We start from the raw sequence: 12,879 nt of genomic DNA on the forward strand, positions 1-12,879 counted from the left end.
AAGTTGCAATTAAAGCAAAAATTAAGAAATTACTTTCCTCCCGGCATCCTTTTTTTCATAATTTGCTTCTAAATATTTTAGTAACTAAGCATGGAAAAAAACATAGTTTTGTCAATCTTTCAAAGTTTGCTGAGAATTTGAAATTGATAATTAATAGAAATATTCCATTTGTCTACATAAGCCCCAATCCTCCCACTTAACATAAATTTTCCAGATAGTGTTTTTAATGAACTTGATATAAAAATTTTTATATGGGCTTATTTCATGTTGAGCTATTTTACTCAGTGTAGGCTATGTTACAGGATGGCACAGTAAATAACCAGGCATAGTGAAGAACCTGGGTTCTATCCTTAGCTGCGGGTTTAAGCCAATCTAGTTTCAAATCCTTTTCTGAACATTATACCACCATGTAATTGATCTTGGAACTGTGGAGCCTAAACCTCCCTGACCTCCTTATCAGCCAAATATGTTCGTTTTTTTTTTTGTTTTTTTTCAATTACAGATCTAACAAATTAAATTGCATTAAATATGTTTACCAGAAAAAGAGATAAAAATGTACTACCAATATTGTTTTTTGCATAAATATTTTTTTGTTAGAAATCTTTAAAAATAAATTTTAATTGCATTTAAATATTTAAGTGTTTTGTTTCCAGAATTAAAAGTAAACTAGCATTACATATTTTTTTCAAATTAATCATTTGAAATGTTTATGTTTTAATAAGATGATCTAATTCCTATTTGAACTCTTCATTTCTCATTATTTAAAATATTCATTGCAGTAAAATTTTGCGAAAGTGCAAAATAAAATTGTTGTATTTAAAATTCAGAATTTGATTAAGAATTCTCAAAGAAATATTTATTAATTTTTGAACAAATCAGAACTCATATATTTTGTTATTAGATGTGACAGAGTTCCCATATACTAATTATCGACTGTTTTATCGCATTTTAAAGTATCTAAAAAAACTGATATTATTTTAATTATATCTAACTATATTTGACCCTTTGAACTTCATAAAAAACAGACTGCAAAAAATTTCTCTAAAAGTTTAGAAGAAAAAAGTTATAGCATATTATGAAAGACAAAATGAGAAAGTTTTAACTTATAGGAAAGGCATTATTTTCCCTCAATGGAATGAAAACAAAATATATAATTTGAGAAAGAAAAAGAAAAGAATTAAAAGAAAAATAGTAAATATTTAAGTTATCTTTAATAATATGAAAATATTCATCAATAAAAAGTCGCGTTTAAGTATGGAAACTCAGTATTTCTACATTGAAAGTTGCAGTCATAAAAGTGGCGACGTGTTGCTACTTTATCTAAGTATTCAGGGCTTTAATTACCATCAGGGATTTAATTACCATTTTACCATCCGGTTGTATGTTCATTTAATTTTTATGATAATACTTGAAATTTTGTTTTAGAGTTATTTTTTTTATTGAACAATTTATAAGAACTGTACAGTGAATAAACTTTTGATTAAGTAACAACTGTTATGTAATTACTGATTTAAGTTATTACTATTAGCGTGTATTTACTTTTTTAACAAAATTTATCAGTGCTGTTTTTAAATAACTTTTGCCTTTTTAGTTTAAATTTATATATATTTTTTCTAGTCATCTTTGAGGTATCAAGAGCCATTATATAGCTTGCACCGAGTTCTTCTAAAAGTTGGAAAAGAAAAATTACCTGAGCTTTCAGCAAATTTCGATCAAGAAATTACCAAATGTTGGTTACAGAGTGCGAAACTTGCTAGAAAGTAAATAATATGCTTTTAGAAAAATAATGTATTGCTATTTTTTTTCCTGTAGTTACGTTCTAGATGATACTGTTAAAGGTTGTATGTAATATTTGATAATAAAATGTGAATGTTATTCGTTTATTTAAAAGTGAATAATTATAATTTATATAAATAGTTTTAGAAAAATCTGGAAAATGTATGTATAAAAAATGATATATGCTGACTCTAGGTATCTCAGAATGGTGTAAAAATAAAGGCAATTATATTGCTCATATTCTAATTAAAATGCATTTAGATTTTAAAAATGAACGCACATATATATTATGGAATTAATTGGTCCTTACTTACTAACTTTTTTATGTGTGCTCAAAATATTTTTTTATTGCAAATTTTATAAATCACACTTATTGAAACTTTAGTTTATTACTACATCATATTTGAATTCCTACAAAATTTGTCAAGATTTATTTTTGAAACATATGTAAAATTTGAAGGCAATTTAGAATCCTCAATGCTCAGCATTACATAAAATTTGCTTAGTTTTGGCTAATTATAAATTCATAAAAATTGAAGAATTTGTTCAAATAACCCTTTTTTTAAAATTGATTTAGATAATTTTCCTGAATGAAATTTTTATTGTTTGAAAATGTGTTAATAAATGCCTAATTGAAGAATGACTAATAAATTAAAATTAAGAGCTTCCCTTTTTTTTTTTTTTTTTTTTTTTTTTAGAAATGGGCATCAGCAGCGAGCTTATAATTGTTTATTGGAAGCTGGCACTGCTAACAATGCTGATGTTTTTATGGAAAAAACAAAATGGCTTTGGAGCAAGGTAATCTTGAAATCTTCATATCTTATCAAATCTTCTCTATTATCAAAGTTGTGATTATTTTTCAATAAACAATGTTTAATGTAACTTTGAGAGACTTCAGACTGCTGTGCGCCTGTTAAAATTCAAAATAAATGACAAAAGTATAGGAAACTTGAAAATATAATGTGACTGTTTTTAAAACATTGAATTATTTATTTATTTATTTATTTATTATTTTTTTTTGTAAATATTATTCATGATGACATAGCTGCACTTCTCCATTATGGTGGCATAATAGTTTTTTTTTAACATATCTCTCATTGCTTTTTGCTTACCTGTTCAAATATTCAGAAAAACCCATTTACTAATTTGTTGTCCAAAATACCAAATATTTAGCTTAAGTCTTATTTTTATGAGACATTATTTATTAATTTTAAAAAATATTTTAAAACTAGTTAACTAGGAAATTCCTTCAAAATTCCTTTGTTTCTAGCAAAATATTTTTTTGTTTGTTATTATTATTATTAAGGAAAACATTTTTGTAATAGATATGGGTATGTAATAGATATATAAAGTAAGATTGGAATAGTTAAGTTAGGAAAAATGTTTCTGATATATTATCTAATGTATAGTCAGATTTCATACAAATATATATTTCACTTGTACTCTTTAATTCTGTAGATTTTTTTAAGACTTACATTATAATAACTTACATTATAATATTCATAGACTTACAATATAATAGTCATTAAAATAACTTTCATTAATTATATTACAATATAAAGTATATATTTTTCATTGTACATCACTCTTTTAATATGTTAAGTTTAATTAATTGAAGCAATTTTTTGAAGCATTTACAAATACAAACTCATTTTTACAACTTTCACATTTCACCTGATTTACACTATTTAATACTTTAACTTAGCAATTATCTCCAGCTGAGTTATCTGGGCCAGAGTTATTTTGGGCGTTTCAGTTAAACGGTTAATGCATTACCTCTTGCAAATATTCCTCTTGTAAGCCGAATAATTCTAAATTGTGTGATTTTTTTATAAAGACTAATTTGTTGTATCTGGTCAATCCACACTTTGAAATTCTGAATGAAATATTCAATTGCAAAGAAGTTTTTTTTAATCTTGAGGACATTTTTAGGTTATTTTTTGTTATTTTAAGGATATATTTGCTATTAAGAGCATTTACAAGAATTTATTAGGTTATCAAAATGCCAACCCTATTAATAACAATAGCAGCATTCTTTTATGTTTGTGTTGCATTTATGCTTTTAGATTATTTTCAAAGTTTTTTTTTATCTGCTTTTCCTGTTAATATAATTTTTAATATTTTAGAAAGAGAAAGAGCAAGCCATATATTGTTTGCAAAAAGGAATAAATGAACGTTTTCCTTCAGTTCAAAAGTCAATATCGTCAAGTTTAACTTCTGAAGAAAAGTTTATGTGTGCAAAGGTATGAATTTCTGTTTTAAATTTTGAAATATCTAAATTTCATTTCATTTCATTATATTATTTATTAGAAATTGAGTCGATAAATTTCTGTTACTCAAACAAAATTTCTAGATACCTGAGACTTGAAGCACTTTCCTAATCTTTTTACAAAAAATATAAAATGTTAGATATCTATTTTTCAAAAACAAAGTTTGATTTTTTGTTTTCAAGTATAGGCCTTAAATAGTGAATTAAAAGCAAAGACGAAATTTTTATTTATTATTAACTGAACTATTTTAAGATCTGGATTATCCTCATATTTACGATAAAATATCAACCAGTACATAAACTACATAACAACTCCGGAGCTCTATTGCTCCCTACTCCCTAACTGCATCCAGTCTTTCCTGTCTCTGCATTCAATCTTTATTTTAAAAAAATACTTTTTCTCACAAAACAATGTCCTTCACTTCTCATTAGTCCACCCCCACTCTAGGGGAATGTTACTTCCTTTGACCCTCACCCTCTGACTCTCAGGTCAGGGGTCGAGCAAATACGTGGGAGAGGAATCAGAATCCTGACACTGTTTTATTAAGAAAGTTAAGAGATTTGATTGTTATGGGTTCCTAAGCAATCACATTCTTTTACCCAAAATACAACCCTTTTTCTTGAGAATATAGTGCTTAATTCAATTTATTGCACTTTGCCCTTTCTAAGGTTTTGAATAAACTCTGCAAGGTAATTCATGTTTTGCAGTGCTATGGTTTTATAATGAAAACATGGAAAATAATGTGACGAATGCAATTTAGATGTGATTAAAAATTAGGTTTACTTTGATTGAACAAGTCTTTTTAAGAAGTTTTCCTATCAAAATTTTTACAGTATAAAAGTGCAAATTTTGAAAGTAGTACAAAGCTTTCTGAACTGTGTCATAGTATACAAAAATAATGTAATTTCATTCATCTTAAAATATAAGTTGTTCTAACCAAAACTGCATCAATAAAAAAAAATTTATTTCTTAAAGTGCACAATTAGTGCAAAGTCACATTTAGTGCATAATTTGGACATAATGAAAACAGATACAGATATTTTTAGCATGGGATAATATAAGACAGTGTTATTTCAGCATTCATACTGAGTATTAGATATCAACCATTCATTGATTGTTTGTTTGCAATATGTCCCACAGTAATTATTATGTTTCATTTTCAGCATCAAAATGTATAGTGATAACGCGTTAAAAATGCTAGTATGAACCCTGGTTTTGCTATTAATATTTTTTGGCACTAGAAAACTTTTTTATTGATTTTAAAAAGTGAACTCATGCCTTGCTTACAAGAACTAACATTTTGTTGTACGCAGATAAAACAACTATAATATTCTCTATTTTCCAGAGAACAAATCGTTTAGATAGCAAATACAGTCAATCGTTATGGTGCTGTAACTGGTATTATCATCAGTGCAAAAATTAAAAACAAAATACTCATCTAAATTTTTTTCATTTTGTTGATTCTTGCAATTCAAGAAGCAAAAAGGCTTCAGTTTATTTGTGTTCTTATTGCTTGTTGCTCTACTTTATTTATTCTCTAATTACCTTACTTTACCGCAAACTAAATTTTCTTTGTGTTCAATGGATGAGCAATGGTCATTAAAAAATTTACTTGCAATTTTGCCTAATAGCTTCTTTGTGTTCAATGGATGAGCAATGGTCATTAAAAAATTTACTTGCAATTTTGCCTAATAGCTAATTAGTTTGACGCTCGGTGGCTGAGTGGTAGTGCTTCGCACTCCTGTGCCACAGGTCTTGGGTTAGATCCTCGGGCCGGACAAGGCTGACTTAGACTTTCATCCCTTCAGTGGGTCGATAAATGAATACCAAGCATGCTTGGGACCTAAACACTGGAGGTTCCGCATTCAGTTGACTACCTAAAAAATGCATTTTTTATTTTAGGCAAAATTATTGTTAGCCACTTATAGTGAAGAATGTTCTATTGTTGATAGCAATAGTTTGATTGCTATGTATAAAGAAATTGTTAATTTACAACCTAACTGGGAAGCTAGTCATTTTCACCTAGCCAAGTACTATGATAAAATGCTTAACACAGCTGAAGCTTTTGAATCGAAAGGGTAAGTTAAGTAGCATTCATTTTTTATAATACATTTTTCTTTTTTGCTTTTTTTTATCATATTTTTATTTTCTTTCAGAGATTTGATGATCAAAGTTGTTTATAATTTTGGCACCTCCCTGAAATATGGCTGCAAAAATGTTTACCATTCACTACCCAGATTGTTAGACATTTGGTTTGATCTAGGAACTTCACAGTTAGAAGAAGGCACATCTAAAAAGCAACATACTTCATTCAAAATTATGTCAGCTTGCCTAGAAAAAATAAGAAATTTGGTATTTCATTTAAAAATGACTTCTTAAAATGTTTTAAAAAATTGAATGTCTTTTAAGTTTTGAATTTTGCTTCACATTTCAGATACTAGAGTTTTTTGAAAGTATTCCTGATTATTTGTTCATGACCGCATTTCCGCAACTTGTCTCTCGAATTTGCCATTCTCACCCTGATGTAACTGGTCCATTGCAAGTAAGTTGCAAAATTATATGCATGATGTTAATTCTATCATGCTTTATGATAATTCAGTCTTGCAAATAACTTGTCTCTCGAGTTTAATTCCCATAAGATATAACTGGTCCTCTACCTTTAAGTTGTTCAATTAATGTACGTAATTTTAATTCTGTTGTACTTAACAGTGCTGTTGTATAAGCGGCATCACACTTTCACTAACTTGGTTTAATGCCAGATAAGTGCCCCTTGCGGGGTTGTGTACTGGTGTTGTTATAGTTGTTGGTTCAATGCTATGTAATGGCATCAAATTATTTTGTTATTTTTATCTTTCTTTTTAGTATCATTTTTAGAATTAATATAAAGCCTTCTGAACCTTTAAGGGTTAATGTTCATTTTATCTTAAAAATATGCTATTTGTCCCTCTTGTTAGTAATTTCCATTCAGATGCAATTGGTCCACTAATTATATATTAAATTATGCACATAACATTAAATCTATTTTACTTTATGTTAATTCTATCTTATGAGTATGCAACTTGTCTCACAAATTTGTCAATCCATCCTGATGTAACTGGTCCACTGCAAGTTGTAAAATATGCATAATGTCAATTCTACCATACTTTATGCTAATTCTATCTCACGACTTGCACTCTTGAATTGAAATTGCTTCACAGATATAACTGACTCACTGCTAGTAAATTTTTAAGTTGCTAATGTAAATTATATCATATGTGTATCATTACCTGCAAACTTAATGTCTATTCCTTTAAAATTCATTCTCCTTCAAAGAGTATTGTTAAAATTTTTTTAACACATTGGGCAAGTCACTATTATTTAAATCACCTTTTTAATTTTATTATTGCTGCAGTAGAATTGCAGCTTATACTAAATGCATTTATATGTTTTTTTTCCCTTTAGAGCAGTGTTTCCCAACGTGGGGCCCACGCCCCACTGGGGGGCAATTTGATTGTTAAGGGGGGCAATTCGAAAATGGACTCGACAAGAGTTTTACCCATTTGCTCCGGGCCATTTAAATACAATGCTAGATTTCGGTGCCAAAATTGAGAGAAAAAAAGCAAATTCTTAAATAATTGCAGCCAATAAATATTATATTATTTGATGAGACCAAAATATCAACTGGGTTTTTTCCGTCGTCAAGTTAACTAACCTCCCTGCGGCATATGGCAGGCTCCGCGTAGACCCCTTGACGCTTTAAAATTTTGCTAAACAATGCAGTTGTTCGCATCTGAATGGCCCGTCGCAACTTCTGTAGTGTTTCGCAACATTCAGTGATGGAAATCAATATCATAGTATGTCTTTTATGCCTTCAGTGCAACAGTAAAGTCTTTATTTACTGCTCACACTTCAACTCATAATTGTATTCTTGAGGCTAGTTCTGAAACTTCTTTATTCATTGTTAAATTTGGACGAAATCCTACTATAGGAGAGAATTAAATAAAACCGTCAATATCAGCATTTCTGAAAACGGTTCTTGAAGAAGATGTAAAAGCTATGTCACTCAATAACAATACTGTTAGCAGAAGAATAGACGAAATGAGTGAAGATATTGAAAAACAACTTGTTGACAAGCTAAAAACAAGAAAATTCTCAGTGCAAATGGATGAATCAACTTTGATAGACAGTGTGGCAGTTTTGATAACTTTCGTAAAATATATTGATAAAGGGCATTTTGCTGAAGAAATGCTGTTCTGTAAAAGATTAGAAAGCACCACTACCTCCAAAGATATTATATAATAAGCTAAAAAAAACTACTTAGATGTCAATAATATACCAATGAAAAATATAACATCTTGTGCTGCAGATGGTGTTCCTAATATGATGGGCAAGAAAAGTTGCTACTTAAAATTGATGAAAAATGAGAATCCAGAAATGATTCTTTTGCATTGTGTTATTGCATAGGGAAAAGTTGTGCATAGGGAAAACTTGGTAGCTAAAAACATCTCGCCTGTTCTAAATGAAGTACTTAATTCAGAAATAAAGTGTATCGATGCTATTAAAGCTAATGCCAAATGTGAGCGCCTCTTCAAGCTGTTTTGTGAAGAACAAAATGCAGACCATGTGAGACTTTTACTTCACTCTGAAGTAAGATGGCTCTCTAAAGGGAACTGCTTGAAAAGATTCATGGAACTGTTTGATACTCTTAGTGATTTTTTAAGCGACAAACCTGATATGAAGTATCTGTTAACAGTCGATGGTAAAGCATTTGTGAGTTATTTAACCGATATCTCTGAAAAGCTAAATATATTAAATAACCAACTTCAAGGAACAAATAAAACTCTTGTTGATACAAAAATGAAGATATTTGGTTTCATTACCCTTATTGAGTTAAGTCTGAAAACAAAAACTTGTATCAGTTTAATTGTCCCCAAAAATTAAAAGTGAATGATACCGCTTTACTTGTTATTATCGATCATCCAAAAATTCTATCGGCTGATTTAAAAGAAAGATTTTCTGATTTAAAACAAATTGATTTTTCAACGCGGATGATGCAGCCAATATCAGAGATGCCAACTTGCTCCGGACAGCAAATAAATATTTTAAAGTGGTAGTTTATTAATTGTGATTCTTGGCTTAATAAATTCAATTTAGTAGATTTTTATCCACCACTATTTCTAAATAATTCATAGTTCTATATGATTCACCACTTTTTAGTAGTTATTTCATGCTATGCCTTTTAAAAAGCAAGCAAAAATAGTCAAATATATGCGAAATTTCGTTTGCAGTTATTTACTGTTTTTTTAATTATTTTGGCGTGTCCGGAGCAGTTGGCATCTCTGCAATGTTAGTGCATTTGTCTGGTATATGAAATATGCAGTATCAAGAAGAACTCTCAGAAATGCAAAATGATAAGTCAGTTAAAACTTTATTTTATATAAAAGAGAAATGGCATGGCTTTGTGAGGAAACAGAAATCAAATACCCAATTTCAACCAAATATGCAGGAAAACTATTGTTACCGTTTCCATCTTCATATTTAACTGAATGTGGATTTAGTGCTGTAATTGATTTACTGGTAAAAAAAAGAAAAGGAAATTGCCTGGATATAAGACAGTGGGGAGACTTGAGGCTGAAGCCAACCAAATTGAAAACTAACATAAAATCTCTGTGCAGCAAGCGCAAGGATCTCTCTAAATTAAAATATTAAATTATTATAGAAAAATCTTTATGAAAATTATTTTGAATTTTAGTTTTTCATTATAAGTCGAAATTTTACTTAATGTGTTTCCTCAACAATTTCCTAGAGATTTCTCACTGAAACCTATCATTTAAGTTTCTTATGTGAACAATTCAATTTTTTAATATTAAAAATCATGTGTATGTCACATAGGGGGGCATAAGAATTTTAGAAAGGCTTGAGTGGGGCATCGCACAAAAAAGGTTGGGAAACACTGCTTTAGAGTTAAAACAGCTGTCTGTAATATTCTTTTGTAATTTTCACTTTATTGGAAAAAATTTATTAATTATTCTGTTCTACTGCAAAAAGCTGGTATTTCGTAAAACTTATTAACTCAATACATGTCCATGTGTAATCAATGATTTAGCATGTAGTAACCAGAAAATATTCTGATTTAGAACTTTTGACATTGTTTCAAATTTTCTACAGAGTAATTACCTTTAATAATTTTGATCTATTTATCAACTTTTCACATATTGCAATCTTAAAGTATTTAAACGAAACATCTTAAGTATGTTAATTATTTAAGAAAGACTTAAGGATAATAGCAGAAGTTGTAAAATTAGACACAAAATGTTCATTTATAGAGGTGGGAGAGGGGATAAATACATTTTTTCTTCATTATTACATCAGCAAACTATAATATATAATATTTTATATGTATTTTGAAAATATAAGAAAAAATTTCATGCATAGCAAGTTACTGGATTATTTTACACTTAATTATTATAAAATATTAGATTTTTGTGCAAAGAAATTTTTTTTTATTGATATTGAGTTAAAAGCAATGTGTTTCTCTTAATAGAAATTGATTGCTAGACTTTTGGCAACTTATTCTCAACAATCAATGTGGATGATGATGGCAGTTTCAAAAGTAAGTCTATAATTATTATTTAATTCTCTTTTTTATTATGAAAGTTTATTTAGAAAAAATGACTTCATAATTTTTAATTAAAATTGCTATTTAAGTACGGTAAGTGTAGTGAAAAAAAATATTACATATTGTCTTAATAGTTCTGTCATGATACGATAGTTTCTTTATTGCTATCCTCAGCCTCCAAAACTTGCATTAACATTTTTAGATGATTAAAATCTCATTGACCAAAAATGCTTAAAAAATTTCTATTATATAAATTATTTTGTGAAATGCTCTGATTTTGTTGAACTTCATGTAACTAAATGCTTTTAAATTTTTAACAAATATGAAAAATGTGTTCTTCTAAAAATTGACCCACTTCTGAAAATTGCTTTTCCAGTAGTGTTGCAGTATTCTATTTTATTTTGCTAAGTACTACATGTTGAGTAATTCAATATTCTTTTTGAAAAATGCCAAAAAGTGGTTTATTTAAGAAATTAGTTGAACTTGGATATTGGTTAAGAAAATAATTGTTTAATTTGATCATATCCAATGCAATCAAATTATAATATAAATAAACATATTTATATTTTATCATGATTAATCCTAAATGTTTAAAATTCATAATTAATCACTGCAGCAAAATTTTTTTTGGGGCTTTCTGCAACAAATCTCTCTAGTACATTTATCTTTCTGTGAGATATTTTTAATAAAATATATGTTACCAATTTGTAATAACAGAAGCACTTTATGTTTATAAGAAAAACCTCTAAGTATGGAATAAAGTTGTAAATTTAATAATTATTTGTAATAATGTAGTAATTGATTGTAAATGTAATAATTATAAAGGAATTCATTCTAATATGGGCGATATTCTCTTCTCTTAAATGAGAAAAAAGCACTAATTATCTTCTTATTCGCATTTTTCAAGTCATCGCATAATTAAAAAACGGAAATTGAAAATCGTAAAATCTATGGCAGTAACAGCTATAAAAAAAAGATTGATGATAAAATCGTGGATTTACAACGAAATCACGAGAATCGGATTATTCTAAAAAGGATTACTTATGCTTGATTTGAAATTCGCTTATTGTTTTAAAAAGGACCAATAGCAGTGTCTAGTAAAAAAACGATCAAAAAAAATTATAGAATCATTCACCAAAAAGTAGATTTTCTAATATGTGATTTTAATTTACCATCTTGTAAGAAATACATCGGTATCTTAAAAATCTACTTGAAAATCGCTAGCAATAACTGCAGAAAAAACAATCGAAACACCTAATGAATTTACGAAACTATTGCCGTAAACTGATCATCTCAAAAAGTGATTATTTAAATGTGTGATTAAAATTTCACATCGTGATAATAGCAAATAAAATCTCACGGAGTTTTAATAACAACGTTGAAATCAGTAGCAGTAACGACCATAAAACGATATTATCATTACATTAAAAGTGAATAATCAAATGTCCAATTTGAATTTTGCATTCCATAAAAAAATTCCATGAAAAAACAGGATTTTTTTATTAAAAAACATTTGAAAACTCATAGCACAGCTATAAAAAAATGATTAAAGATGTTATTGACACAAATCGGGCAGGTCAAAAAGTAATTACATAGATGCGCGGTTGGAACTTCACGTGTCGTCATAATATTGTTATTTAAAAACAAAAATCATGAGAATATCAATACTAATAACTGAGCAATGAGACAAGAGAATTTTAAAAACCAAAATTTGCAGCCTTCTGGTATACAAGAAAGGCATCTTTTGAAAACCATTCTGCAGAAAAATAATTCATGTTTGAAAACAAGAGAACCAAATTTTTTTGTTTCCCAATAGAAAAATCTTTTTGCAAGAACTTTGTAAGGTTCTGCGACAATGTCACTGGCATTCTGCCACGAGGCTTTTCACGATAACTGTATTTTAATTTTATTAATTAAAGACTTTTTTTATAGTCATGTTTGAACTACATTCATTTTTAGACAACTTACAGATAAAAACCAGTGTGAAAATTCTATCAAATGTAGTCAATCGGACATCTTTTTGAATTCAGTATAATTATTTATACCACAAATGACTTAATTGTATAAGCTTTAAATACTTGGAATATTTAAAAAGTATCCATGTAGAAAATTTGCTCTTAACCTGACTTTTTGTTTTTTAATTTCAAACTGTTGCGTTACTGTAAGAATTGTAAGATTTTAATGTTTAAAATGTTAAAAACAAAATAATGTGAGCAATAGGGACATTTTATTGTC

The 12,879-nt window shown here is 28.2% G+C and overlaps 1 protein-coding gene across 2 annotated transcripts in view; it reads left to right on the forward strand.

Moving 5' to 3' along the window:
* mei-41 (ATR serine/threonine kinase meiotic 41) overlaps positions 1 to 12,879 on the forward strand; it is a 106,036-nt gene that overhangs the window by 66,072 nt on the left and 27,085 nt on the right. For both annotated transcript variants that reach the window (XM_087167849.1, XM_087167850.1), the window contains 7 exons: positions 1,618 to 1,760; positions 2,475 to 2,574; positions 3,903 to 4,019; positions 5,949 to 6,124; positions 6,203 to 6,398; positions 6,481 to 6,588; positions 10,570 to 10,638. In XM_087167849.1, the coding sequence (XP_087023975.1) occupies positions 1,618 to 1,760; positions 2,475 to 2,574; positions 3,903 to 4,019; positions 5,949 to 6,124; positions 6,203 to 6,398; positions 6,481 to 6,588; positions 10,570 to 10,638 (909 nt within the window). The remainder of the gene's footprint in view (positions 1 to 1,617; positions 1,761 to 2,474; positions 2,575 to 3,902; positions 4,020 to 5,948; positions 6,125 to 6,202; positions 6,399 to 6,480; positions 6,589 to 10,569; positions 10,639 to 12,879) is intronic.

Source organism: Parasteatoda tepidariorum, chromosome 7 (assembly GCF_982258835.1).
Source record: "Parasteatoda tepidariorum strain Cologne lab strain chromosome 7, Ptep-v5.0, whole genome shotgun sequence".
Taxonomy (NCBI): Eukaryota; Metazoa; Arthropoda; class Arachnida; order Araneae; family Theridiidae; genus Parasteatoda; species Parasteatoda tepidariorum.